We start from the raw sequence: 22,453 nt of genomic DNA, 5'->3' as shown, positions 1-22,453 counted from the left end.
CGACGCCGACATAATGGCTCTAATGCTGTGAATAATTAGATTTGGGATCATTAAATACCTTACGTGAACGGTCACGTACGCAAGCAGTCTTAAGTGTGCTGAACTGTACAACTGCGATCGTTCAACGTAAATTTCGCGTGGTGTGAAATTTGCGTCAGGGTTCTGCTTGATTCTCCTTTTGTTTTTATCGGGCTAATGTAACTTCTTATATATATATATATATATATATATATATATATATATATATATATATATATATAGCATTAATTTCGACAGTCAACTTCAAAACAACACTGAGGTAAAAAAAATACTCAGATTTCATCAAAATTCTTCCGCTCGTACTAAAAAAATTTCGTAAGCTAGAAATGTTCTCGCAAGAGCAGATGCCATCGAAGCGTGATGTTCAACATATTATTATCGAAATCGGCTGAATGGCAACCAGTGCATAGGAATGAAAATCTTTGTTAATTCGGTGCCTGAAGCAGCAAGCAAGGGCGCCTAAAAAAAAGCTCATTCCCCGTATTCTTTTTCTTTATTTTTCTTTCTTGCTATCTATCTTTGTTCTTTGTTGAAATAGAGGGAGATAAATGAGATTCGAAAGCAACACACTGTTGTTGCCTACTAGGAAGGACGCAATTGGGGGAGCTGGCCTCCCGGTTGGATCCTGACTCCGCGGCGCGAAGCACCAGTGATGTCATCATCCATAATGAACATAAACGTAACTGACAGACCGTCTACCAAATAATGGATACAATACATACGTTAAAAAGGCACTATACTGCAATCAAGGCAAACGAAAATAACAAACTCGTCTCTCGCAACACACGAAGCAAAATCACTTATTACAAGCATTTATTTTGACCAAACTTTTGTCTATGACTCCATAAGTACTGCTAATAAACAAATATAAGAAATATATTTGTATTATGCGGTCATACAATCAATCTACACGCCAACAATAATGACATTTTGGCAAATGAAGAGGGATTACTATTCATGTGCTAAGGTGTGACCGGCGTCGTGTTCGCGTGGCAACATCTGTTTTTACTCGTGTCAGTAAAAAATACAAGGAAGATCGTAATTGAACGTGAAACTCTAGCTTTGCTGCTTTTTGCCATGCCAATTATGCAAGGACATTCGTAGTACAGAAACATAATTTGACCATGCATGCTTTGTTTCCTTTAATTTGTTCACGATTGCTCAAACACGATGGAAGTACTGCGTACATTGCAGCAATAAGTTGTTGCAATGCTTTTATTTAATCATATTTGGGCCCCCAACGTTGACCACTGTCGCTCTGGGTGGATAGGGGTAGGCTATATGAGAACAATCCTCTTCACAATTCCTTGTGATTTATCGCATATATACATAGTTTTAAAACCAGAAAATAAAGAATATGAAGCAGCCTATACGGGTCTCCTTGCAGCACTGTATGCTTTACTGTCAAGCGGATGACGACGCCTTCGTAAATCTGCCTTCTATCCGCGTATTTCAGCCGAACTCATTTGGCTATCGGCCACGAGCAAACGAAGCTTAATGCTTGATCAGTACTTGGCATCGCGCACTTGAGGCGTCCGCCTTAAGAGCGACAGTTACGTTGCCCGCGGCGATGTAACGGCGGCATTATTCTTTGTCGTTCCAACATTCCGCGGGCGGCCACAGGAAGGAGCGGGAACTCGTGCTCACCAAACGTGCACTTGGGCCTTGGTGCTGGCACAGAACGCACAAACTCGAGGCATCGCAGCTGGAACTGAGCGTAGAAGTGGTCATCGGCGGGCAGCTCGATAGGCATGCAGGCGTGGTGTCGCTTGGTCGGGTTCGAGATCAGCTCCTCGTCGCAGCAGGTGATGGCCGAACCGTTGCGGACTGCGCAGGGTGTTGGTCATTAGGCCAGACGCATAAAAGCTTCCTGCTACAGAGCAAATGCGGTGGTTCGCTCGACAAATAGGTCTTTTCAACGTTCCGTGTAGCGCCACAGTGTTTCAACGACCTGTGTTACGAAGGCCAGTATCCAAACAAGACAGAAGTTGAAAGAAAGGTGGAAACTTGGAGGGAAGGTCACTAGTCGAACAAGGAACGTCGCTTTAAGTCAACGTTTCGACAAGGGGAACTTGTCTTCATCAGGGCAACAACCGCTTTCCTTAGAAACCCTGTAATGTACGCATAGTTCACTTCCCTCGACCCCTCGAAGATGAAGAGGTTCCTCCTCCTAGAGGTGAAATCCTCCTCTCCTATGAGTGCCGGGGAGATTGAGCTACGCGTACATAAAAACGCTACTAAGAAAAGCAGTTGCTTCCCTAACGAAGACAAGCTCCCCCGCCGAAATGTTGACTTAAAGCGACGTTCCTCGTTCGACTACTGCTCAAGGCCAGTATAGTGTGATAGACAGAAAATGCAAATCAAGTTTTAGAGTAAAACCAGTGTTTCCATTTTTGCCCATTACCGCCAGGTCTAGTCAAGCTTATACTTGTCTATAGCATACCTTTAGCAAAAGCTTATGCGTATAAGTATACATGGCATCTTCGTAAGCCAAATAATGTGTCATAATACTTGCATGCAAAACAGTGATTTAGCTGCTTGGTTTGTGACATGTTGCGTTATACTCGACCTGGAAGAACGTTCTGCCTTTGTTAAGCTAACGGGCGTGTAGACCCTATCATAAAAGACCAGCCGGTCATTCCCGGAAACGGCCGGTTGACGTGAGGAATTTTTGTACGATAGGGTCTTGCAATCTGAATGTGTATGTGGTGATGATTTAATTGTATTAGGATTGTTGTTTTGCGTTGGCTTCGTCGTCCCCTGAGAGAGCACGACGAGCGTTATCAAAATTACGGCTCCTGAATCTGCGTGCTGTAGTTTCGATTATTGAAGAAGACTGGTTGCATCGACCAATGGCTCACCTTACACCTCTTTCGCGCGATACGTGTCCAGCTCCCGAGTCAATAGAGTAAACAAACCCCTGGCATATTTGACTACAGCGTGGGAGTGGCGTGCCGCAGCGTGCGCTGGCGCCGTCAGATGGAATTTACTTCTGCATGCAGCAAGCGGGTGACTTGATGGCAGGCCAGTGTGGCCATCGCCGAGTCGTGCTGCCCTCTACATCGAACGCAACCGCTTTAGTGGTCTGTAGGTGGCTATAGGTCGCGCCGTGAGGATAGTCTAATCGAAATTTCGTATCTCGGCAACTGCTCAGGCTGGCCACACGGGGAACGGTGTCGTCATTAGAAAGCAGCATTGAAAACCAACTGCTTGCGAGACGCACAAGTATCGGCAACCAGGCCGTATGGTGGCGCATATTCAACGCACCCTGTCTCTATCCAGCCACCTACGACGGACGACGCAAACGCCCTTCTACAAGCGCATCGCTGACACTCTCCAGACAAGTGGGATTCATGGGACGTCTGAAACTCAGCGAAGCAATATTTCTGAACGAGACATGCTCTATCCGGCTTTCCTGCGTAACTTTATAAAATTTAAGAGCAGTGCGACAGAAGTGCGCTGTTAGTGGAGGCGGTATCATGTTAAGCGCGTTCCGAACGAACATTTGCTTTAATTTTTCGTGGACTTCCAAGCATGTCGGATTGAAGCTGATTATGAGTATTGTTTTAGGGGAACTTTGTAACTGAGGACGACAATATTTATTTTAGTGCTTTCCATTCGTAATCTGGACATTGCAAGGAAATGACTGTTCGTAAAACACTTCACGCAAATTTTTTATTTGAAACGTAGAACTTTCTTTGAAAATTATTGATTAAGAATTAACTTTACCGTGTGGGCAAACAAATGTCGCGTCAAATAAAATTGCACGACTTAGAGGTGCCTTTCTGAGCATTTGTGGCATGACTACCAGAGTAACTAATCATTTCGTTCCTTTCAAGGGTCCTCTTTACCGCACACGACCTTATTTCTCATTTACATTTCCTGGTGGATTCTCAGTGGGCACACTAAACTACCAGGTGGAATATAGTCGATTTATAATGTTAATTTTATAAAATCCTCGCAAGAGGAAATGGTAACACTGAGGGAGGTTTCCTTCGCGATGCACTAGATAACTAGAATGACATTTTAATCGATGTGAATGTCTCCCTTCGAGGCCCTCTTGTATACGTTCATCGCCCATCTGAAGCGCTACGTAAATTTTGGGCGGAAATAAACCGACAAGCAAAAACGAAATATTTGTGAAATAGAGTCGTCCCTTCTTATAAAATCCAGCTGGGTAGCGCAACTCAGCCGAACGTGTACCTGAGCGTAGACAGGGATATGTCGGGGTGGGCAATTTATTTGTACGCGGTGATTTTCCTCTTACTTCAAGGCACTCCTTGGTTCATTATTTGTTGATAAAAATTTTTTTGTTGGAGACGCTCCCTGGAAGGTTTCTGTTCGGAGTAAAACCAGACACACGCTATAACGAGAAAGTTCATTGTGGACTCACACCGGGACACTCCAGTCAGAGTGAGGTCGTGGTCGACAAACTGGGCGAACTGCATGAGCATGAGTGTGTTTCTTTGGTTGGGGAAATCAGCGTCAGGGTCCGCCGCGACGGAGATCTTTCTCGGGTTGGGAAGCGGGTTTCCATCGATGCTGACTCGCGGAAGCGTGAGCCCTGCAATGGTGTCAGTGGAGGACAAACACGTAAGCTAACAAGGTTATGAATTGGGTCCTGTTGGTTATACTTTGTTCAATATAAACGCGCTGCTCAGCAGCACAGAACGAAGCAAGAGTGACCTAATCAGGCAAACATACAGAGAGCGAATAACTTAAAACTGTTGAGGCTTTCAGAAATCAACAGTTCTTAGTTCGCGGGCTGAGTGATGTGTGTCCCGTTTTCCGCTTCTGCCGAACGAGACATACAAGTTTGAACGAGCTGTCGTGGCAGTATATGTCATGCTTCTGATGTATTCATCATTATCCCATTTAAAGCTCACTGCGGGGCAAAGGCCTCTTCCAGTAATCTTTGATTACTCCCATTCTGCCATCAACCGTGCATTCTATGCCCGCACTTAATCTTATCACTTAATTTAACCGTGCTTCTCATATGAAACTACATAGAACACCAGCCTTGTAAGAAATGTTACTTCATCATATTCAGTAACGAAATAACAAAAAATGGTATTTCACAGAAAGCTATATTCAATTGCTATGTTTTGTTGCGTTTATAGTGCTTGCTTACCGTCGGCATAGTTGGGCGGCATGAACCTCTCAAAGGCAGTCAGCGACTTGCCCCACTCGCGATTTTGCAGATTGTTGCAGAGACCATCGGGGGAACGGTATTTTGTAGATGGGCAGCGAGGGATCTTTGGGCAAGCATCGGCGATCACCGTGTTCTGGAAATTGAACCTCTGAAGACCGTCTCGACCCTGTGTGGAGTCCAGGTTGAATCTGCGAGTGCAAAATGTCTTGGAAGGCGGCGATCTCGCGCATGCTCGAGCAAGCACCGTGTATGCTCCAAGACAGCATTGACGTAAAGACTGCCGTAAATATCACTGACTTTTTTTTTCTTCCTGACGTGGTTAGTGTTATAGAACTGAAGCGAAGAACTCAGTTCACGCTAGTTACAATTAATTTACTTACTTTATATCTGCTTGTTTATCTTACTTGACTATAATTTCTTCGGCTACGTCGCTGAGAGAATGCACGCTTTGTGATTAATGGAAGAGTTTATTTATGACAAAAGAAAGACATGCTGCCCTTATGTATTATTTCTATCTATCCTTTCAAGCAGAAAAAACACAACTGTGAGTTCACGCCCGCAGAAAATTTCCACAACTCCTCCCAACGCTCTTGTACAAAAGAAAAAAAAGTGCGACTTGCCTTCATGTGTGCAAGTATACCTATAGAAGTGTACCTGTGCGCGTCACGCGCCTTCCTTTCGCTCGATGGTGTGCGATATCAATGCATGAGGAATAGTATATTCGATTGTAGGCTGCTGCAGAAATACCTCCGTGCTTGCCAACAATTTAAAATTGCGTCCGTTGTTCGCATTAAAACAAAATTTCTGCCCACGCGTTTAACATTTATCATCGAATGCTAGGAGTTGCAACATTCGCTTTGTAGGAATACATATATTAGGCTAATGATCACGGCGGCATCAACTGCGCTCACAGTGTGTGCGCCGTCAGTATAAATTTAACAGGAGAGAAAAAAAAGGTAGGTACAAAGACCCCTTTGCCTGCAATAACTTCTCACTGCGATACACCATCATATTGCAGCTGTCAATAAAAATATAGCACTCGTCGCCACACACCCGCACATGCGACTAATATCGACGAGCGTAGAAACATATCGAGGGCGAATCAGAGAGTTCTTGCTCCTATGTTTTTTAGCCAAATTACAGCTGTAAATGCGAAGTCAACATATCCATTCCTAGCAGCGGAACTTTCTTGGACCGGCCTGGCTTTATCTGCCGATAGCTCCTCGGCACGGCGCGCTGCTGTCAGCTGTTGAAGATGGCGGTTGTGCTTCACACGTCCACGGCGTACGAGCAACGAAGTGTGATTCGTTTTCTATGGAGCAAGGAACGAACGCCCACCGAAATTCACAGGGAAATGAAGCCCACGTATTGGGAAATGTGTCTTGCTTCGAGAAGTGTGAGGTGGTGGTGTTGTGAGTTCGCAAAAGGCCGTGAAGGCTCGCATGACAACGAGCGTTCGAGGAGGCCGCGTACGTCGCTGACTGACGACCGCGATAGGACAAATTTAGTGCTGCGAGTTACAAAGGCTTAATGCGCAGGTACAGGCTGGTATAGTGTTTTTTCTTGCGGGGCAGTAACGATGACGACATTTATTTATTTAATTGATTATTTGCTAGCTCATTAATTAATCACTAACTAAATAATTAAATTACTGCTCAGAAGGTTGGAGGTGTATAGGGAGAAAAAGCTTAACAGAGGTCGACGAGTTCCTAAACACTGCATTTCTCGCCGGCAAATGTGGCAACACAGCAGAGGTACAAGAAACGCATCACCCAATAGAAAATTCAACTATACAAAAATAAAAAAACACAACATACTGAAACTGCAATAAAAGACGCATTGGTATAGCTGTTCGAGTAACTATAATAGAAAAAGTTGGGTAAATCTGATCTGGCAGAGGATAAAAAAGATAAACCACTGCTCTCAATACTATGAATAAGTGCAGGGAGGCAGTGGCGCAGCATCTGAAAGCCGTAATTAGAGCGCAGTGTAGCAACAGAGAAGTGCGACGGAGTACTGAACCTTTAGGTATCGGCCCAGCAGGTCGCCATTGCAATGTCAGAAGAGTTGTTACATTGTCCACTGTCTCTTGTTGTCCTCGCTAGGGGGTTCACGCAGGCATGACTTTGAAGAATGGTGTTGGCGATCGAGCAAATTTTTAGCCAATGTATCTTTCATCATCTGCGTCATTTTTAAATCGAGAGATCAGCAGTGACATACATATACGTCTTACTTTTGGCAACCTGCGAAATACGTGCTCGCAATACATTCTCTTTTCTGCCATGTTCTTGCACTGATGAGATCGTTCTTATAATCACCTTTCGAGCACTCCCTCCCGGCAAAAGGAAACCAGAGTGTCTCTCACGCTTTCGGCTGACGTCTTATAGCTGAAAACTACGTCAGCTGCAGTCATGTGGGGGAACGTACCTGCGAGCGAGCTCCCGCGTGGCTTCCAAGCCGATGAGACCGTCCCTGCCGAGAGACTGGACGATTGGCTTGGAACCGAAGAAGGCAGCATGCAGGGACGCGGTCGTATGTCGCTTTGCGAAAAGGCCTGAAGCCAGACAGAGTTCGCAATTAGGAAACTGGATATATATATTTTTTTGTAAATCGTCTCTGCCGTTTAAAGCACGTGAAAATAGAAGGGCATTCAGTTTATTTTCTCTTTTTTTCCCTTGTTTTATGTCTTACTATGACAATCCTCATATTCCACACATGCTATGTACACATGATAATGTTTGCCACATGTATGCTACTCACTTGCCCGCTTCTAGACCCCGTTCGACTTATCGTTGTCGGAAAGCAAACGAGATCGAGGGTGCTTCCCATCCCCGCCTTTTCCCTGAGCGCTGCTGGCTAAAAGTTTCAAGGCCAGCTTCTGCATATAAGGTGCAGGTAAGTACCCACTGTATATCTATCTGCAGTGCCTGATAATAAGAGCAAAGCTGACATACCTTCGCCAGCTCTACAATATTTTGCACTTAAGCAAGTCTTGCAGATCCCGCACTACTCGCTGATGTATTTACATCCACGGATTTGTCATGCCTTTATCGTCGTCCATAAACACTTGGCTCCATTCTCGCAAATGGTCATTCACAAGGCATCTGCCACAGCTACTGAGCTGGCTACACTGCTGGCACTCTTTTAAGTAGCCTGTAATCGGGAGTGGGTGATCTTCAGTTTCACACAGGCTGCTATTCAATCCTTGAAGTGATCGCGCCTGCAGAGAAACACGAAGTGGCCTCTAGGATGAGCCATTGTTATACTTAAATGGTGCCCGCCCGCTAGTGCGAAGTCGGTAACGTCAGTCCTTAGCGTACTGCGTTACAGTAGCTCCTCCGTACTGGTTTTAACACAGTTCTGAAGTGACTGTTGTGTTAATGATTATGTGGTGCTTGCATCGTAGCCCATGGTGTGACGCTGGGCGAAAATGCAGGTCCCACGTGTCCTTTTGACCCCAACTTACTTCGACATGCCACGTGGTCTCGATTGGCGCAGCCGAATATGCCTACATTGTCTTCGTTTGAATGTAGCATACACGGATGACTTATAGAAAAATAAGCTATTCTGCGCACACGTGTGACCCACAGGCATAGTATAAGAGGACCTGGAACATCTGATTTGCATATGTAGACGCTCCGCAACCTCTAGAAGTGCCTCTGTGGTGGCGTACGACGAAGTGCGTCAAGGCAGCTCGAGTTGCAGCGAGTGCGTAAGTCACGAGAATAAATGTGACGCGCTTTTTGTATCTCGACGTGGCAACATATACCTACTCCGTCACACCTTAAAAAACACTCTGAGCATTCTTCACAACATGCGCATTCAACGTAGTGGCGTAGCCAGCAATTTTTTGTAGGGCGGTGGGTGGGAGGAAGTTCTCGTATTCCGATAGGGGAAGGGGGGAAGGAGGAGCGCCAGGCGGGCGTTGTCTCACTTCACTTTATTCCAGGTACTCGTCTAGTCGAGGGTCGCTTCTTGTCCCGCCTGAGCGACTGCGCGACCATTTGCGTCGAATTGCGTCCTACTGGCGGATGCGATTCCATGATAGCAAGCGTGGCTTCATCATCCCGCAAACCAGCCGCCGACTACCCTTCAATTGCTACCACACTTCAATACTACTACAACTCAATCTTCGCCGCTGTAGCTGAATTGTCGGAACGGCCAAACGACGTGCAGAAATTATGGGTTGTAATCTCGCCGTTGTCTTCTTGTTTTTTCTTCCGTTTTCAATCTATTTCCTTTAGTTATAAGCAAGTTGCTCTGCTATATCTAAGCACTCTTTACCCTGACTCTTCCCACACTATCCGTGTAAACATGTATTTGCACAGCGCTCAGTTGGGGGTATTGTTCCATTGGCGACCAACTTGCTACTTCACAACAATAAATCAGGGGCAATTTAGCGGTAAATGCAAAAGGATTGTGTCAGCATTATAGCTCATTTGCCTGATATATATATATATATATATATATAGCAAGCATGTCAACTTAGCAAAAAAATTTCCTTCTTTTGTCCCCCCCCCCCCCCGAGTATAAGATTCACACGAATAAAAAAAATAAAAAGAAAGATATTTAATGTCTGCTTTCTCAGCAATTTTCGCACTACGGGTAACGTCAGTGATCACGCACAAAGTATACAAGCCTGTCACAATCATAATTGACAACCAAATTCACTTTTGAATGCATTTCCCAGCTTTCACTAAGGTTCTAACAGGGGCTAGTTGGCATGACATCGTTTTGTTTACTGCACTGAACTTTTCACGCAACGAATAATAAAAATGCGACGAACAAACATGTGCGCGACCAGTGTGCGAACAATCACAGCGGCTACTGAGCAGCGGCTAGCTTGTGGCACAAGTCAAAATAAATGCGCTAGCGAGCGAGTCTCCAGGTGATCTGCAAATGCTGTAACCCAGAGCGAAACGTGGTATTCTCTACCTACCGTCGTTCAGCAAAGCTCTCTCGGTGTCTTCGATTCCACGGACGACACTCAGACTGGCTCTTCCAGCGATGTCTAAATCATCTTTTGAGATTTTTGGCACAGCTACTCTTCGTCCAATCACAGTCACGGGTCGACTTACAGGACCTGAGTGGAAATAAACATCCTCCCTTAGCTGGGGACCCTCAAGTATAGTGAGGGAAAAGGTCATTTTTTTTCGTCAGTGGCTTGTTGCTTAACAACCTCGAGTGGTTTATCCCCAACAGACAGCTCAAAGGTCCATCCCGAAGCAATGGCTAGACGGTGGTCGTTGCAGGGCGCTTTGCATTCAGCAGAATACGGATTCATAGAAAGAAATGAAAGTTCTCTCTTTAAACACGAATTCGTCATGTTCCCTTGCGACCCGACAAGATTATGTCATGCTCTCGATTTCATTGAAATAAATTACCACTGAGAGAATAAGAAAATTGTTCACTGAAAATGAATATAAGTGAAATGAATTACCTGTTATCAATGCCTACAGGACACTAAGACAGCCGTAAGTAATTAGGAAGGAGAGTGAAGCAAATAAGCTTTGTCATATGCGTAATAGTGGCAGTTGGTTCAACAACAACAACGACAACAATAACAACAACAACAACAACAAAAATAGCAAAGCCGAATTCGTTTTGGAATTCCAGTGATTTTCGAGGCTCTGAAAGTAATGATCATGGGCGAAAAAATATTGCTAAAAGAAAATCGCCAGTCGTCGCGCAGGATCATGCTCTGAGGTCTCCTCATTTTGCATAAATAAGCAAAGTTATGGTTGTGCTCCCCCTATGTATTTTTCTAGCGTAATGAAACTCTACGCTATACTATAGTACCGCAATTATTTCTGTTTTACGAATTCGGCAAGGAAAAGTGGCCATGATAGACGTCGTAACAGCCATTTCAAAACCTAATGTTCTCGTCCGGCGCATGGCACAGTGTCCTAATAGTTGCGCAAGAAAATAAAATAGTAGACAGCGTTTAGCCGTGCTTTGCTAATGATTAATGGAGTTTTATGGCGCAAGGATAGCCGTGCTTTATAAAAGTATGCCGTTAACACTGCTATAATAACCACAGGTAACAACATCGAGAAGGTAGAAGAAAAAAAGCACAAATGTAACTTGCTAAGGATTTTGATTGATTTACTGTGAATAAATTAAACCACGAGTAAACGAAAATACAGAACTTTGTATTACTTGTAGAAAAAAAAAACGTCAACAATGATGGTATCACTTAGTCCATTAATCAGTGTCCACTTGAACGCACAGAATCCTATGCTTATCTTGGTATTATTCTTAACAGCCATTTACGTTGACAATGTCATACAAAAACTCCTTGCTCTTAGCTAGCATCTTGCCATTAGGCCCTTTTGGAGGCACAGGGACATTTTGAAGCATTCTTCGCATTTGCATATTTCTTTTATTCATTGTCACCTGTTATATTACATTGAGCCTTAAGGATAGGCTTTCTCAACGTAATTTGAACCTCTTCGACGCCTACAAAAACAGTACGTACGATAAGCGTTTTCCAGCGGAATAAAATTAGTAAGTTGATTTTCGTGAATTTGCAAATATTGCCGTTCCACATTCTACGTGTATTAAATATGGTCAAATGTGTTAATAACATGGTAAAAATCAGCTATCAGTTTCATGTCTCAATACTTCGCATGCCAGCTCTTCTAACACGGAATGAAACTGCTGGCAACTTTTATATGACCTCCCACAAGAAATAAATATTACCGCAGACTGGTTCCATTCATCGGTATAAAATTGGAACAACGTATCATTTGAAATAAAACAAGGTAAAAATATAACAGACTGGGTAAAAAATGTACTGTTTTCTGCAATTATCTGCGCACTCAGTCTAAAAGATCCATATCATGTGCACGGCTCTTATTATGTACACGTATCTGAATGTCAACTGTTTTTTCGTTGTATTAGTTCTAGAACACATTAGAGTGTTTTTTTTCTTTAAAATGAAGTTGGATTTGAGAGCGAGCTTGCGTTTGGTAATTAACTGCTTTTCATCAATGTTATAATGTAAGATATTGTGTATTTTATTCCTGAGTGTCTCTTTGTGGTTATTTGTGCATATACGGAATTTATTAACTTATATTACTGCACATTGCATTTTTGCAAATGGATCCATTATAAACCAATGGCTATTGGGCTGTACAGTGTGTGCAAACATTTGTATTGAATTTGTGAAACCACTGAAATAAAGAAATAAAATATAAGCTTCAGCCTCGCTTTGGAAAATACTCATAATCTTCGTGCAGCAAGCAAGTCCAGTCATAAACAGAGAAAGAACTAATCGGTTCACCTTATCCACTGCGTGTTCAACACAGGGTAGTGTGATCTTACCTTCATAATCTTGTAATGCCTAACAACTTCACTCGTAAGGTTCAATAAAAGTACTGAGAGTAATGTAAACGGGTTCAAATCACATATCTAAAGTCGTCACTGCAAGCTCCGCTCTACAGTTACACTGACGCGACCATCTATGAGACAGGTGTGAGCTATCATTTCACGTTGAAGCACCTGTAACTTAATCGGAAAAAAATCAAAGGCCAAAGATAGTTAATTTTTATTCTATAAAGCCCGATAAATTCTGCGCAGAAATAAAGAAGCAGTGAGCTACTGTTTAAAAAAGTTAGAACGGTTAAAATAATATACAATGATCAGTTGTGAAAAAAAAACCTTTATTTTCGTATATTCTAGGGGCACAACCCTGTGGATCAGTCTGTTATACTCCCGGCCACGGCGGTCGCATTTCGATGGGGGCGAAATACGAAAACACCTGTGTACTTAGATTTAGGTGCATATAAAAAAAACCCAGGTGGCCCAAATTTCCGGAGTCCTGCACTATGGCGTGGCTCATAATCAGATCGCGGTTTTGACACGTAAAGCCGCATAATTTTTTTTTCAGGTTGTTATACGCTGAATTTTCGTGTATCAGATGTGTCATCATTTTGAACGGTTCACAGCCTACCTAGCGTATGACTATAGAGCTGCTGCTGCACAGCGTGGTCCGGCCTGTGTGGAAATTCTGGCGCTCCCAAACCGCCGAAGTTGAAAGCGATGAGCAGATTTAGAGTTCTCGGGACGCAACGCGCGCCAAGTTTCATGGTTCACAGTCTAGTCTGGTCACTTGCACAGTAGATGCTAAACTTGTCTAGAAATAGAATGTACATGTGATTTGCTATAGGAGGAACATGATATTACGTGCGAAAAGCAGATTGGTCAAAAAATTACGTAATTTGTTCATTTCTTTCACTCACTCTGTCCCGATGCCGCTGGCGTGTCGAGAGGACAGCAGACATGGATGCCCTCGCCGCAACTAGAGCTTGCGATGTCCTCAATCACATTGAACTGGAACACGCAGTGGCTCAGGGCTTGGCAGACGCCCGGCTGACCAGACGCCGTCTGGCAGTCTGAGCTGGGGCGCACGGCCGCGGCTGCCTGTCTCTGGCTCTGCTGGCTTTGGGGGCGGGACTGGTTGCGGGACTGACCGCGGCTGCCGCCTTGTCCTGCATCCCATCAAGCACGACAGTGCCACGTTCGGTGCGCGAAAGGCTTTGCACTTATCGGTATTCACCGGGCTCTAGAAAACGAGAACAAGAAGACAGCGGGGAAAAAAAAAGAAGTGGGGAGAGAAGACAGCTCAGCCACGAGAGGAACTATGCACTTGTTTTAGAAAGTGGCCACGGACCTAGCGTCCTTCAAAGTAATCCATAAATAAGGGAAGAGCTGTAATGCCTGCGAGAGGGTTGGAACGTGACCAGAATTTTTCGAAGCAAGCAACCGAGAAAGCACTAGTTAGAAGAGTTTGGGCAACGTACTATGCCCTGTGCATACCGAGCCAGGACTCTGGTTCAGGGTCCTGACTTGGTGAACACAACTCGAGCTTGTTCTCCACGACTATCTTCATTGTCTGATAAAACCTATCTGCTTCTTTTGCTGACCATGTTTATTCCAGGAGGCAGATAAAAGGTACAGACTACAATAGCTCGTGGCCATTTGGTCCGCGGCGATGCCTGAAGACATGATGGTACACCGAGATGAGCATACCTCTCCTCCGTTGCGCCCAGCTCGGGTCAGCCAGGATAAGCAGGGCCAGGACGCCGGTCAAGAGAAGAGTCCGCATCTTGGTGCCTGCAGAAAACGGGACAGCAGGAGCGCTCAGACGCCCCACCGACATTGCACCGGTAGCTTTGCCAGCCAGCAGCCCCGGCAAGAGATGCCGTACCCTTCCGATGGAAGTAGGCGGAATCCTCGGGTTTCACCCGATAAGCATGCAGCAAGCACGTCTTCCGCGCGGCACAGCGGGCGCGGCACGCCCCACCGGCGCTGATACCAGCGCCGATCTTCCGCAATGCAGCACAGCTTCAGGGTCAACAGCGTAACGCCGCGCGAGACACGTGCATGGCGGCGGAGGCCAGCCGTTCACGCGGATGTCTTTCACAGGAAAGCGACACGGATATAAGCGAACCGCTCGGTCGTGGGGAGCTCCCTCAAGGTCTTATCGCACCAACACGCGGAGCCAAAGTTGCCTCGAAACTTTCTCTCCTTGTCTTGCCTTCTCCTCGTTTGTCTTCCATCTTGCTGAACGGTGCTAACTGCTGATACCAAGCGGCCAGAGACGGAACGGAACATCTTTCTTCCCTGGATCCTCTCACCGACATACGTATAGTTGGGAAAGCTTTATTTGTCGGTGCTCTTCCATTGTGCGCTGTTCACCTAATATTAAATACGTGAATCATTTTGCAATTTTTGGAAATCGCGGTGATTGTATACGAATGGCTACACCTAATCGCGTGAAATACAAAAAAAAACTGTTTGTTCGTTATAACGGGCAGCTTAATATCTAGCCTAATCAATAACCGGCCCCTGATTAGATGACACCATTTCGAATTTCCACAACATTGCGGGATTTTCTAGTTGTGAGTGAAGTAACAGTTTTTTTTTTATTCTGAACAAGTCTTCATCGCGAACGATTCTTTCCTTTCACACGAACTGCACCAAACACAAATAATTTGCAGTGTAGTGATTTCTATGCACCTCGGAAGGAGGTGGATGGAGGTCACGAGGTTTGCAGGGGGACTTCATCAACGAGAAATTTTTTTACATCAGAGTTACCGCAACTTGTGTTGGTGCTGCTGCAGGAATCCAACTGGATCGAATGCTTTGTTCGACAAGCATGATAGTCAAGTTTAGCTATACCATGCATATATCCGCGCGTGCCGATACTCGTCCTAAAGAAAAACTTAAGAACTTCGATAATGCAGAGTATGTCCTCATTCGTGCATGCATATCTAGATATGATCAGTGCAGTCTAGTACCTTGGTATTCGTCGTGATCGACAAAGTTTGTGAGACGCCGAGTGCGGCTCCAGGGTCCTCATTCTTCCATGTTTCGCGCCGTTCTCCGGATCTTGTTCACAACGGGCAGTGGAAACCAGTATCGCGGTTCTTTCGGTGGCATAATTTCTGTCACGCGATCGTTTTCTCTGGTAGCGTCGCCCCCTTAAACGGAAGTGCCGTGATGGAGCACATTATGCCCATACTTCTCTCTGTGTTCGCCTCGTATAGAACACGTAATAGAGCCGAGCAGGCGTGGGACGTGTCCAACATATTGTGTTCTGGAAAATCCCCAGAATGCCGCAAAATACCGGCCGGCCACGTGTCTCCATATTTTTTTTCTTTCTGCCTGTGAACCGGTAGGCTTAAAAGCATGAAGGTCTGCTTCAGGTTTTGTATATTTTAATACAGTCTTGGTCTCTTATCCACGTCTCTAGTTTCACCGAGTGTGCTCTAAAATACGACGTGGTATGCTGGCCAGATCAGCGAATTGTTGACTGAGGCAAATAATATCAGGGATAATAATAACAGAGATCCTATAGAAAATAGTGCAGAAGCATGTAGCTGCAGAGCAACGGGGGCTAGAGGGATGGTTCACTCAATTATCTTCCACCACTAAGACGAGCGTTAATACCAACACGTGTAATACTCATGAAATATTAATTCCTTGACTAGGCACTCTGAATAATTCAGTTTGGTTGCACTCGATAATCGACGCATTAAACTAGCATTACAAAAACTTTTGTTGCAATTCTTGTGGGTCCCTTGATTACGGTTGTCTGCAGTTAGCAAACTTTGGGGACTCTTCTTAACATATGGAACTGCCTCACGGAGATTATGGGACGACTGTTGACTTCGACCGGCCGTGTTGTTGCGGGCCTCAGGGTGTGGCTGTGTAAAATGCTCACCATTGGGTGGCTATCTTAACGGCCTAGTCTAGTATCCTCTGTATAGGATTACATGTGCGAGTATTCTTACAGCGAAGCTGTCTATGGCTAGGATCCCAGGATTCGTTCGGGGAGTAACGTCGACAGGAAACTATCATCTCTGGCTCGTACCCCCAAATTCAATGTCTCATACCCCCATAAGACAGAGACTACAAGCACTCAGCAAAGTGAAGCGAACAGTCTATACATTCTTTGGAATCACGCATACAATAAACAGAGCAGCATACGTTTCAATAAAGAACAAGCTCAAAACAAGCATCCTAACCACATAATTGATCATAAGGCGCTCCTGCGCCTAGATGCAATGCGAAGCACGTAGCGCGCCTAACATGCCTTTCCAGGTAAAGATTACTGTTGCACAAGCTTCCGCGGCGACGGCCGCTTGACTGTAGCATACGACGCAGGGAGTGACGTAACTACACTTTCGTACGTAAAAGAAGAACCCGCCTAGCAGCTGATTTGTGTTGTGACAGTGCTCTAGGAAGGCCACGTATAGTAAGGACTCCTGAAGAGCAGCGTGCATACGATGCGCGGCGAATTCCTCTTATCTCTGGCTCACTCTTCGTAGGTGCACGAAGTAGCGGCGCAAGCCAAGTCGCAGGCCGTCGAAACGGCCTAGGCTGATAATTTGGTAAAGTGCATGGGAATTTCGCCGCGTGATTAATTTCAACCGACGTCGCAATGGGTAATCGTTCTAGTGGTTGCGTACAGCTTCGCTGTCCAACTACCTTCACAGCGTGGATTGGTGACCATTTTTTTTTTGGTCGGATGTTCTTTTTTTCTTTTTCGTTCGCACGCCTTTTTTGTTATTCATGAGGTGCTTGCACAAGCTTCTCTAGCCGAATGCAGAAGAAAACATCACTAATCTGTTCGTATTGGATAGACAACGTTTGCAAAAAGTTGACGACGCGCTCAGTGACAAATCGAGCAAACAATTTGACAATGAACGCTCCTAATTTCTTCGAGCTTATACGTCAAAATACTTCCAAAATTATCAGAAGTTACATACTGCGGAAAAGGTGTTACTTCTAATGCGTAGCGGAACCACAGTTGTGCTTTAGGAGAGATCCTAAACAGATAAGTTTCGTTTCCAAAATTATAAAATATTTTGTGACCATGGAAAGTGAAAATCAGTGAGAAAATACACATCGTTCCGGGGCCTGGCTGAAAATATCATGTTTATTACTGGTCTTGGTACTCCTTTGGCGTGGCGCTTGCTGAATGTTCAGGAAAATGTGACAGTTGGTTCTGCTCTAACGAGCAGCCTGAGACCTTCGGTCAGTAATCACTACATTGAGCTCATCTGCTTCTATGCAAAGGCTATCTTTCTAGTGTCCTCTCTACCCTTCATCTCTTATTTTCTCTGTCTCTCTCTATTTCTCTAGTATAAATTGAGGCACAGAATTTCTTGCTGTGTGCTGCAATAAAACTTGTGAAAACGTTATGCTAATTATTCGCAATCATATGTATTCATTCTACAGCGTAATCTGTTATGGGCTCATTCCAAGAACCGTTTCGGTTGGCGATAGTGTCCGCCTCCGCCGCCGGTGTTCAGTGTCCGTAGCAGCTATCCGGGAATGAGAAAAAATACCCTGTTCCCGACGGGATCCCAGCCGGGCCCGCTGGGTGGAAGTCAGCTACTCTATCGCTAAGCCCGCCAGTGCTTGCTAGCATGCATCGGAAAGGTGCCCTATAAACGTTCTTAACGCGCGAGGAGACATGCGATGTGAAATGCGCGTCGCGTAGCCTCTATACGTGGACATTTTGCATTGCAGTTGCATATTATTGCACCAGGTAGAACGCCATGTAGAAGATGCATAGGTAGCGCACAAGGCAGTTAACGAAGGTTTGTGGAAGAAAAGGAAGTTTAAGGAGATGTTACAAGAATGCTAGAAAAATAAATATTGTGTACCTAATTAAGTCAAGCTCGCTAGGTGACTATGTAACCAACACGTTTCAAAAGGGATGCCAATAAATCATCATCATCATTAGCATCGTTTTTTGTCACTTCTCAGATCAAGTTGGCTAGGTGACTATGCACCGCCGCGTTTCATAAGGGATGTCAGTAAATCATCATCATTAGCATCGTATCGTGCTACTTGTCAAATCTAGCTGGCTAGGTCACCATTGTGTTTCAAAAGGGATGCCAATAAATCACCATCATCATCATCATCATCATTAGCATCGTATCGTGCAACTTGCCTTGCGATGTGGGATGCGCGCCACCTAGCGTCTATACGTGCGCCCTTTGCAATGCAGTTGCATATTATTACACCAGGTGACACGTCATGTAGCAATTGCACAGGTAGCGGTAAAAGATAGACAGAGAAGTCTTGAGGAAAAAAAATGAAAATTATGGATATTTATAAACATTGATGTAATGAAAAACATGTATGGCATACCTGATTAGTTCAAGCAGGCTAGGTGACTGTCACCATCCCGTTTCAAAGGGAATGCCATTAAATCGTCATCATCATTGGCATCGTATCGTGCCATTTGACACGCGACGTGACATGCGTGCCGCGTAGCGTCGATACGGACAAGCTTCGCAATGAAGGTTTGTTATATTCAACCAGCTGTCCCGACATGTAGCTCTTGCATATATCAGTTGCGTGCTGCATGTAGCTGGACCTGGTTAACTCAAACAGGCTAGGTGACTATTTGTCATCACCCCGTTTCGAAGGAGATGCCAGCAAACCATCGTTATCATTATCATCATCAACAGCAGCGTACCGTGCTACGGGTCAAGGAATGCGACATGTGCGCCATGTAGTCTGGATACCTGTGTTTACTTTCGGTACACGTTATGGCGCCTCAAGGCACGAACCGCTGATGAAGCAGCGTATCGTAGAGCTAATCGTGCGTCTGCAATCAGGCAGCGTCGGGCTCAGCAGACCGCTGTGCAGAGAGCAGCACAAGCCGCAGCTCGGCGTCGACGCAGGGCCGACAGTTCAGATCGTTCTCGTGAAGTCGACGCGAATAGACTTCGCCGCAGAGACCCTGTAGTGCGTGCTGCTGAAAATGGAGCTCCCATGGAGCCGCTCCTCCAGCTTACGCTGCGACTGTGCTGCGTGTGCCACGTAGGCCTGTGACTTTTTTCCTGCTATAAGCAACGATTCTGTGCAAAGTTAGGCATTTAAGTTAAAATTAAAGTTCATTCCATTAAGTGTCTCCATTATTATACATTGCGTCTTATTATGCTTCTAGCGTTGCCGGACAAAACCTTCGCAGTTAAACTGACTGGATGTACAACAAAATGAGACCTGCGTGCAATCCACAAGGCACGCACATAATGGCGCCAGCGCAGTGTGAAGAAACTTCAGTAACTTCCGGATTTGGGTGCGGTATACCTCGATACAGCATATGGCGCATGCGCACTGCGAGGTGATAATTTTTCAGTTTTCCTGAATTTTTAGATCTCGTCTGTTGAAGATAACATAATTCTGGTCCTTGAGCTGGATTATTCAGAAAGGCGGATATTACTTCCACGAAAAATCGAAGCACATATTCAAATAATTGAAAAATTCGCTAATCAACTTCTTAGTTAATTACTTTACGGCACATATTGCAATTTACGAATTGTAGCCGGTGAGTTGGCAAGGCATATCCACTTGGAATGAATTTCTAGAATGACACAAGTTTGGATATATGTGCCATCAAACTCGCCGTAAAAAAGCGCTGTTCCACTTATTTTTTTAACAAAACACTCTTTAATGGACAGAAGCACACAAAAAAAAAACTTGAACGCCCATGTATTTCGTCCTACACTTTGGGAAATAATATCTCGAAACTGGTGCAACCCTGGAAATTCGTTTCAAGTGGCTACGTCTTGCAAGCTCACCGGCTACAATTTGTAAATTGAAATATGTACCGCAAAGGAACTAAGAAGGTCATTATTCAATTTTTGTTCATTATTTGAATATTTGTTTCAATTTCTCGTGCTCGTAATGTTCGCCTCTGTGCATAATACAGCTCAAGGGCAAGAACAATGCTATCTGCCGCAGGCGATTTTTAAACGTTTCGAAAAACTTAAAAATAATAACATAATATACTATTTTGGCTTCCTGCTAGCATGGTAAAACCAAGCGGCGTCACTGCTCTCTCTGAAAACACAAGAGACCTCGATTTTAAAATGTAGCGAACATAAATAACTTACTAAAGGCAAGAATGATGACAGTCAAACACTTACTGATACATTGGCATCGCGTTTCATAAAAATTTTTACCTTTGCATCTCCTGAGTGTAAGATAAGTTTGAAGAACTGAAATTGAACCCCAAAATGTTAAACGTCTTTCACTATGAGGCAGAGACGTGCGAAATTACGGATGGCCTGTAATTATTTCTTATAACATCCCCGCATTGTGTGATGAGTTCATGAGGCTTGTCTTATAGAACCTATTCCCCTACTATACTACCATTTACTCTTCCATCACAATACATTGAAAAATGATATATTGTAGTGAGTCAGGCTTCAATTACTGGTCTTGGTTTTAACAGCGCAAAACGTAGACGGCACACGAGACTGACTTTTGCTGACTTTCAACAACACCAGGATGGAAAACCAACAAGCCCAAGCTGCTATTCTAGCAAATTACTGGTCTGCCGTCTAAAAGCCATCCTTTACGTCCTTGTTATGTATTTGCCTCTCGGCGCTCATTCGCGTTGGTACGTCACAGTAAAGACTTGACTGGCCGGTGTCAAATATGTTCAAGGGCGAAACTGCTTCCGCAAATAGAAATTTGAAAAAAAAATAGCCCTAGTTTCTTTTTGATTTGGAGACAGCACACAGCTATAGGATACCCATCCTGCCACAGGAAGAGAGCGTTCACATCAAACATGGACTTTCTCGTCTGCTCCTGGCCCATTATGGACACATGGCCTCCTCGGAGCAGTTCTTCAGGATGGCCCAGTCACGCGGGTGCTGCTCACCTGTGTGTGCGCGTAGACTCGAAGGCGAGGAGAGTTTCGGAGTTGCCGCCGACGGAGTCAGGCGGACGACTGAGCCGGTCACTCAGTGCAGCCGGCCGATCGTAGAGGTGGAGAGCCGCTATTGAAACCAGGAGAAAAAGAGAAGCCCCCAACGAGTTTCACTCCCGTCAGCGCCCAGTCGACGAGGCGCCCGCCGGAGCCAAGGAAAGGCTCCGTCTGTGCGCTGAGCGTTTCTTAATTTCTGCCAGAGGGGGAATTTACGCTCTCGCAAGGAGCCTTTCCCCTCGACGCGGCGCGCGAATGTGGTCGTCTCCTCTTTCGTCTCCGCTTATGTTAATGCAGCTAAGAGAGAAAAAACAGCAGGAGCGGCGGTTTAAGAAAGCACTTTCTTCCACCTTCGCTCTGACACCATCTCCTCTCGCATGCACCGTACGTCGGCGACGCGCTCGCAAATGATTCCAGGAAAGAAGAAGCCCACGTTGCGAAATGGACACCAAGATTGCACTTCGTCGAAGGCAACACAGTCGTAGTTTAACCTTGCACGCGTTGTGTGTCGCCTGCCTCGCCTTTTCGTTTTCCTTGTTTCTTGCGCCTCTCCCAATTCTCCTGCTCGTGTGTCGCGTGTTTGGCCGATGTGTCGCGCAGAGAAAAATAGGTGCTGCACGTCGAACGGTCAAGGACTCGCAGCCGCACCAACTGTTAGCTTGTGCCGCAACGAGCTTCTATAATGTGGAGACAAGCGCACGGGCTTCGTTGGACGCCCGCTGAGCTGCCACGCGTGCCCACCGGCGGCCCCACGGGGCAAGTTTGGGCCAGCGGGGTGCGCCCCCTGTGCGATTAATAACAGCTACAATCCATGGCCGGCCAACACCGGGCTCCTGCGAGCAAGCGGCCCGCCGTTGGCAGCAGAGCCTCTGACGCGTCTGGCCTCTCAAGGACGATGACGGCCGCCTCCCAAAGACGAGTCCGGGTGCAAAACAGCCACGAAACTTCGGGACACAACGAAACTCGTCTTTTAAACCGGGTGCCCATCGACGTCTACAGCGCAGCCGTCTGGGCGCCGA

At 45.4% G+C, this 22,453-nt stretch overlaps 1 protein-coding gene across 2 annotated transcripts in view; it reads right to left on the bottom strand.

The window, feature by feature from the left end:
- Nucleotides 1–21,571, bottom strand: part of LOC142586686 (salivary peroxidase/catechol oxidase-like) — a 51,424-nt gene extending 29,853 nt beyond the window's left edge. The window contains exons 1-8 of one of the 2 annotated variants that reach the window (XM_075697674.1): nucleotides 21,390–21,571; nucleotides 14,225–14,308; nucleotides 13,435–13,683; nucleotides 10,131–10,274; nucleotides 7,619–7,745; nucleotides 5,171–5,379; nucleotides 4,433–4,603; nucleotides 1,687–1,866 (exon numbers count right to left, since the gene is read on the bottom strand). In XM_075697674.1, the coding sequence (XP_075553789.1) occupies nucleotides 1,687–1,866; nucleotides 4,433–4,603; nucleotides 5,171–5,379; nucleotides 7,619–7,745; nucleotides 10,131–10,274; nucleotides 13,435–13,683; nucleotides 14,225–14,300 (1,156 nt within the window). In that variant the 5' untranslated portion in view covers nucleotides 14,301–14,308; nucleotides 21,390–21,571. Of the gene's footprint in view, nucleotides 1–1,686; nucleotides 1,867–4,432; nucleotides 4,604–5,170; nucleotides 5,380–7,618; nucleotides 7,746–10,130; nucleotides 10,275–13,434; nucleotides 13,684–14,224; nucleotides 14,309–14,402; nucleotides 14,427–21,389 lie in introns of those variants that run through there. The other variant, XM_075697675.1, reaches the window with a different exon arrangement.
- Nucleotides 21,572–22,453: the final 882 nt, after the last annotated feature.

Source organism: Dermacentor variabilis, chromosome 1, assembly GCF_050947875.1.
Source record: "Dermacentor variabilis isolate Ectoservices chromosome 1, ASM5094787v1, whole genome shotgun sequence".
Lineage (NCBI taxonomy): Eukaryota > Metazoa > Arthropoda > Arachnida > Ixodida > Ixodidae > Dermacentor > Dermacentor variabilis.
The sequence above is the reverse complement of the archived record's forward strand: the minus strand, read 5'-3'. Positions and strand labels throughout refer to the sequence as shown.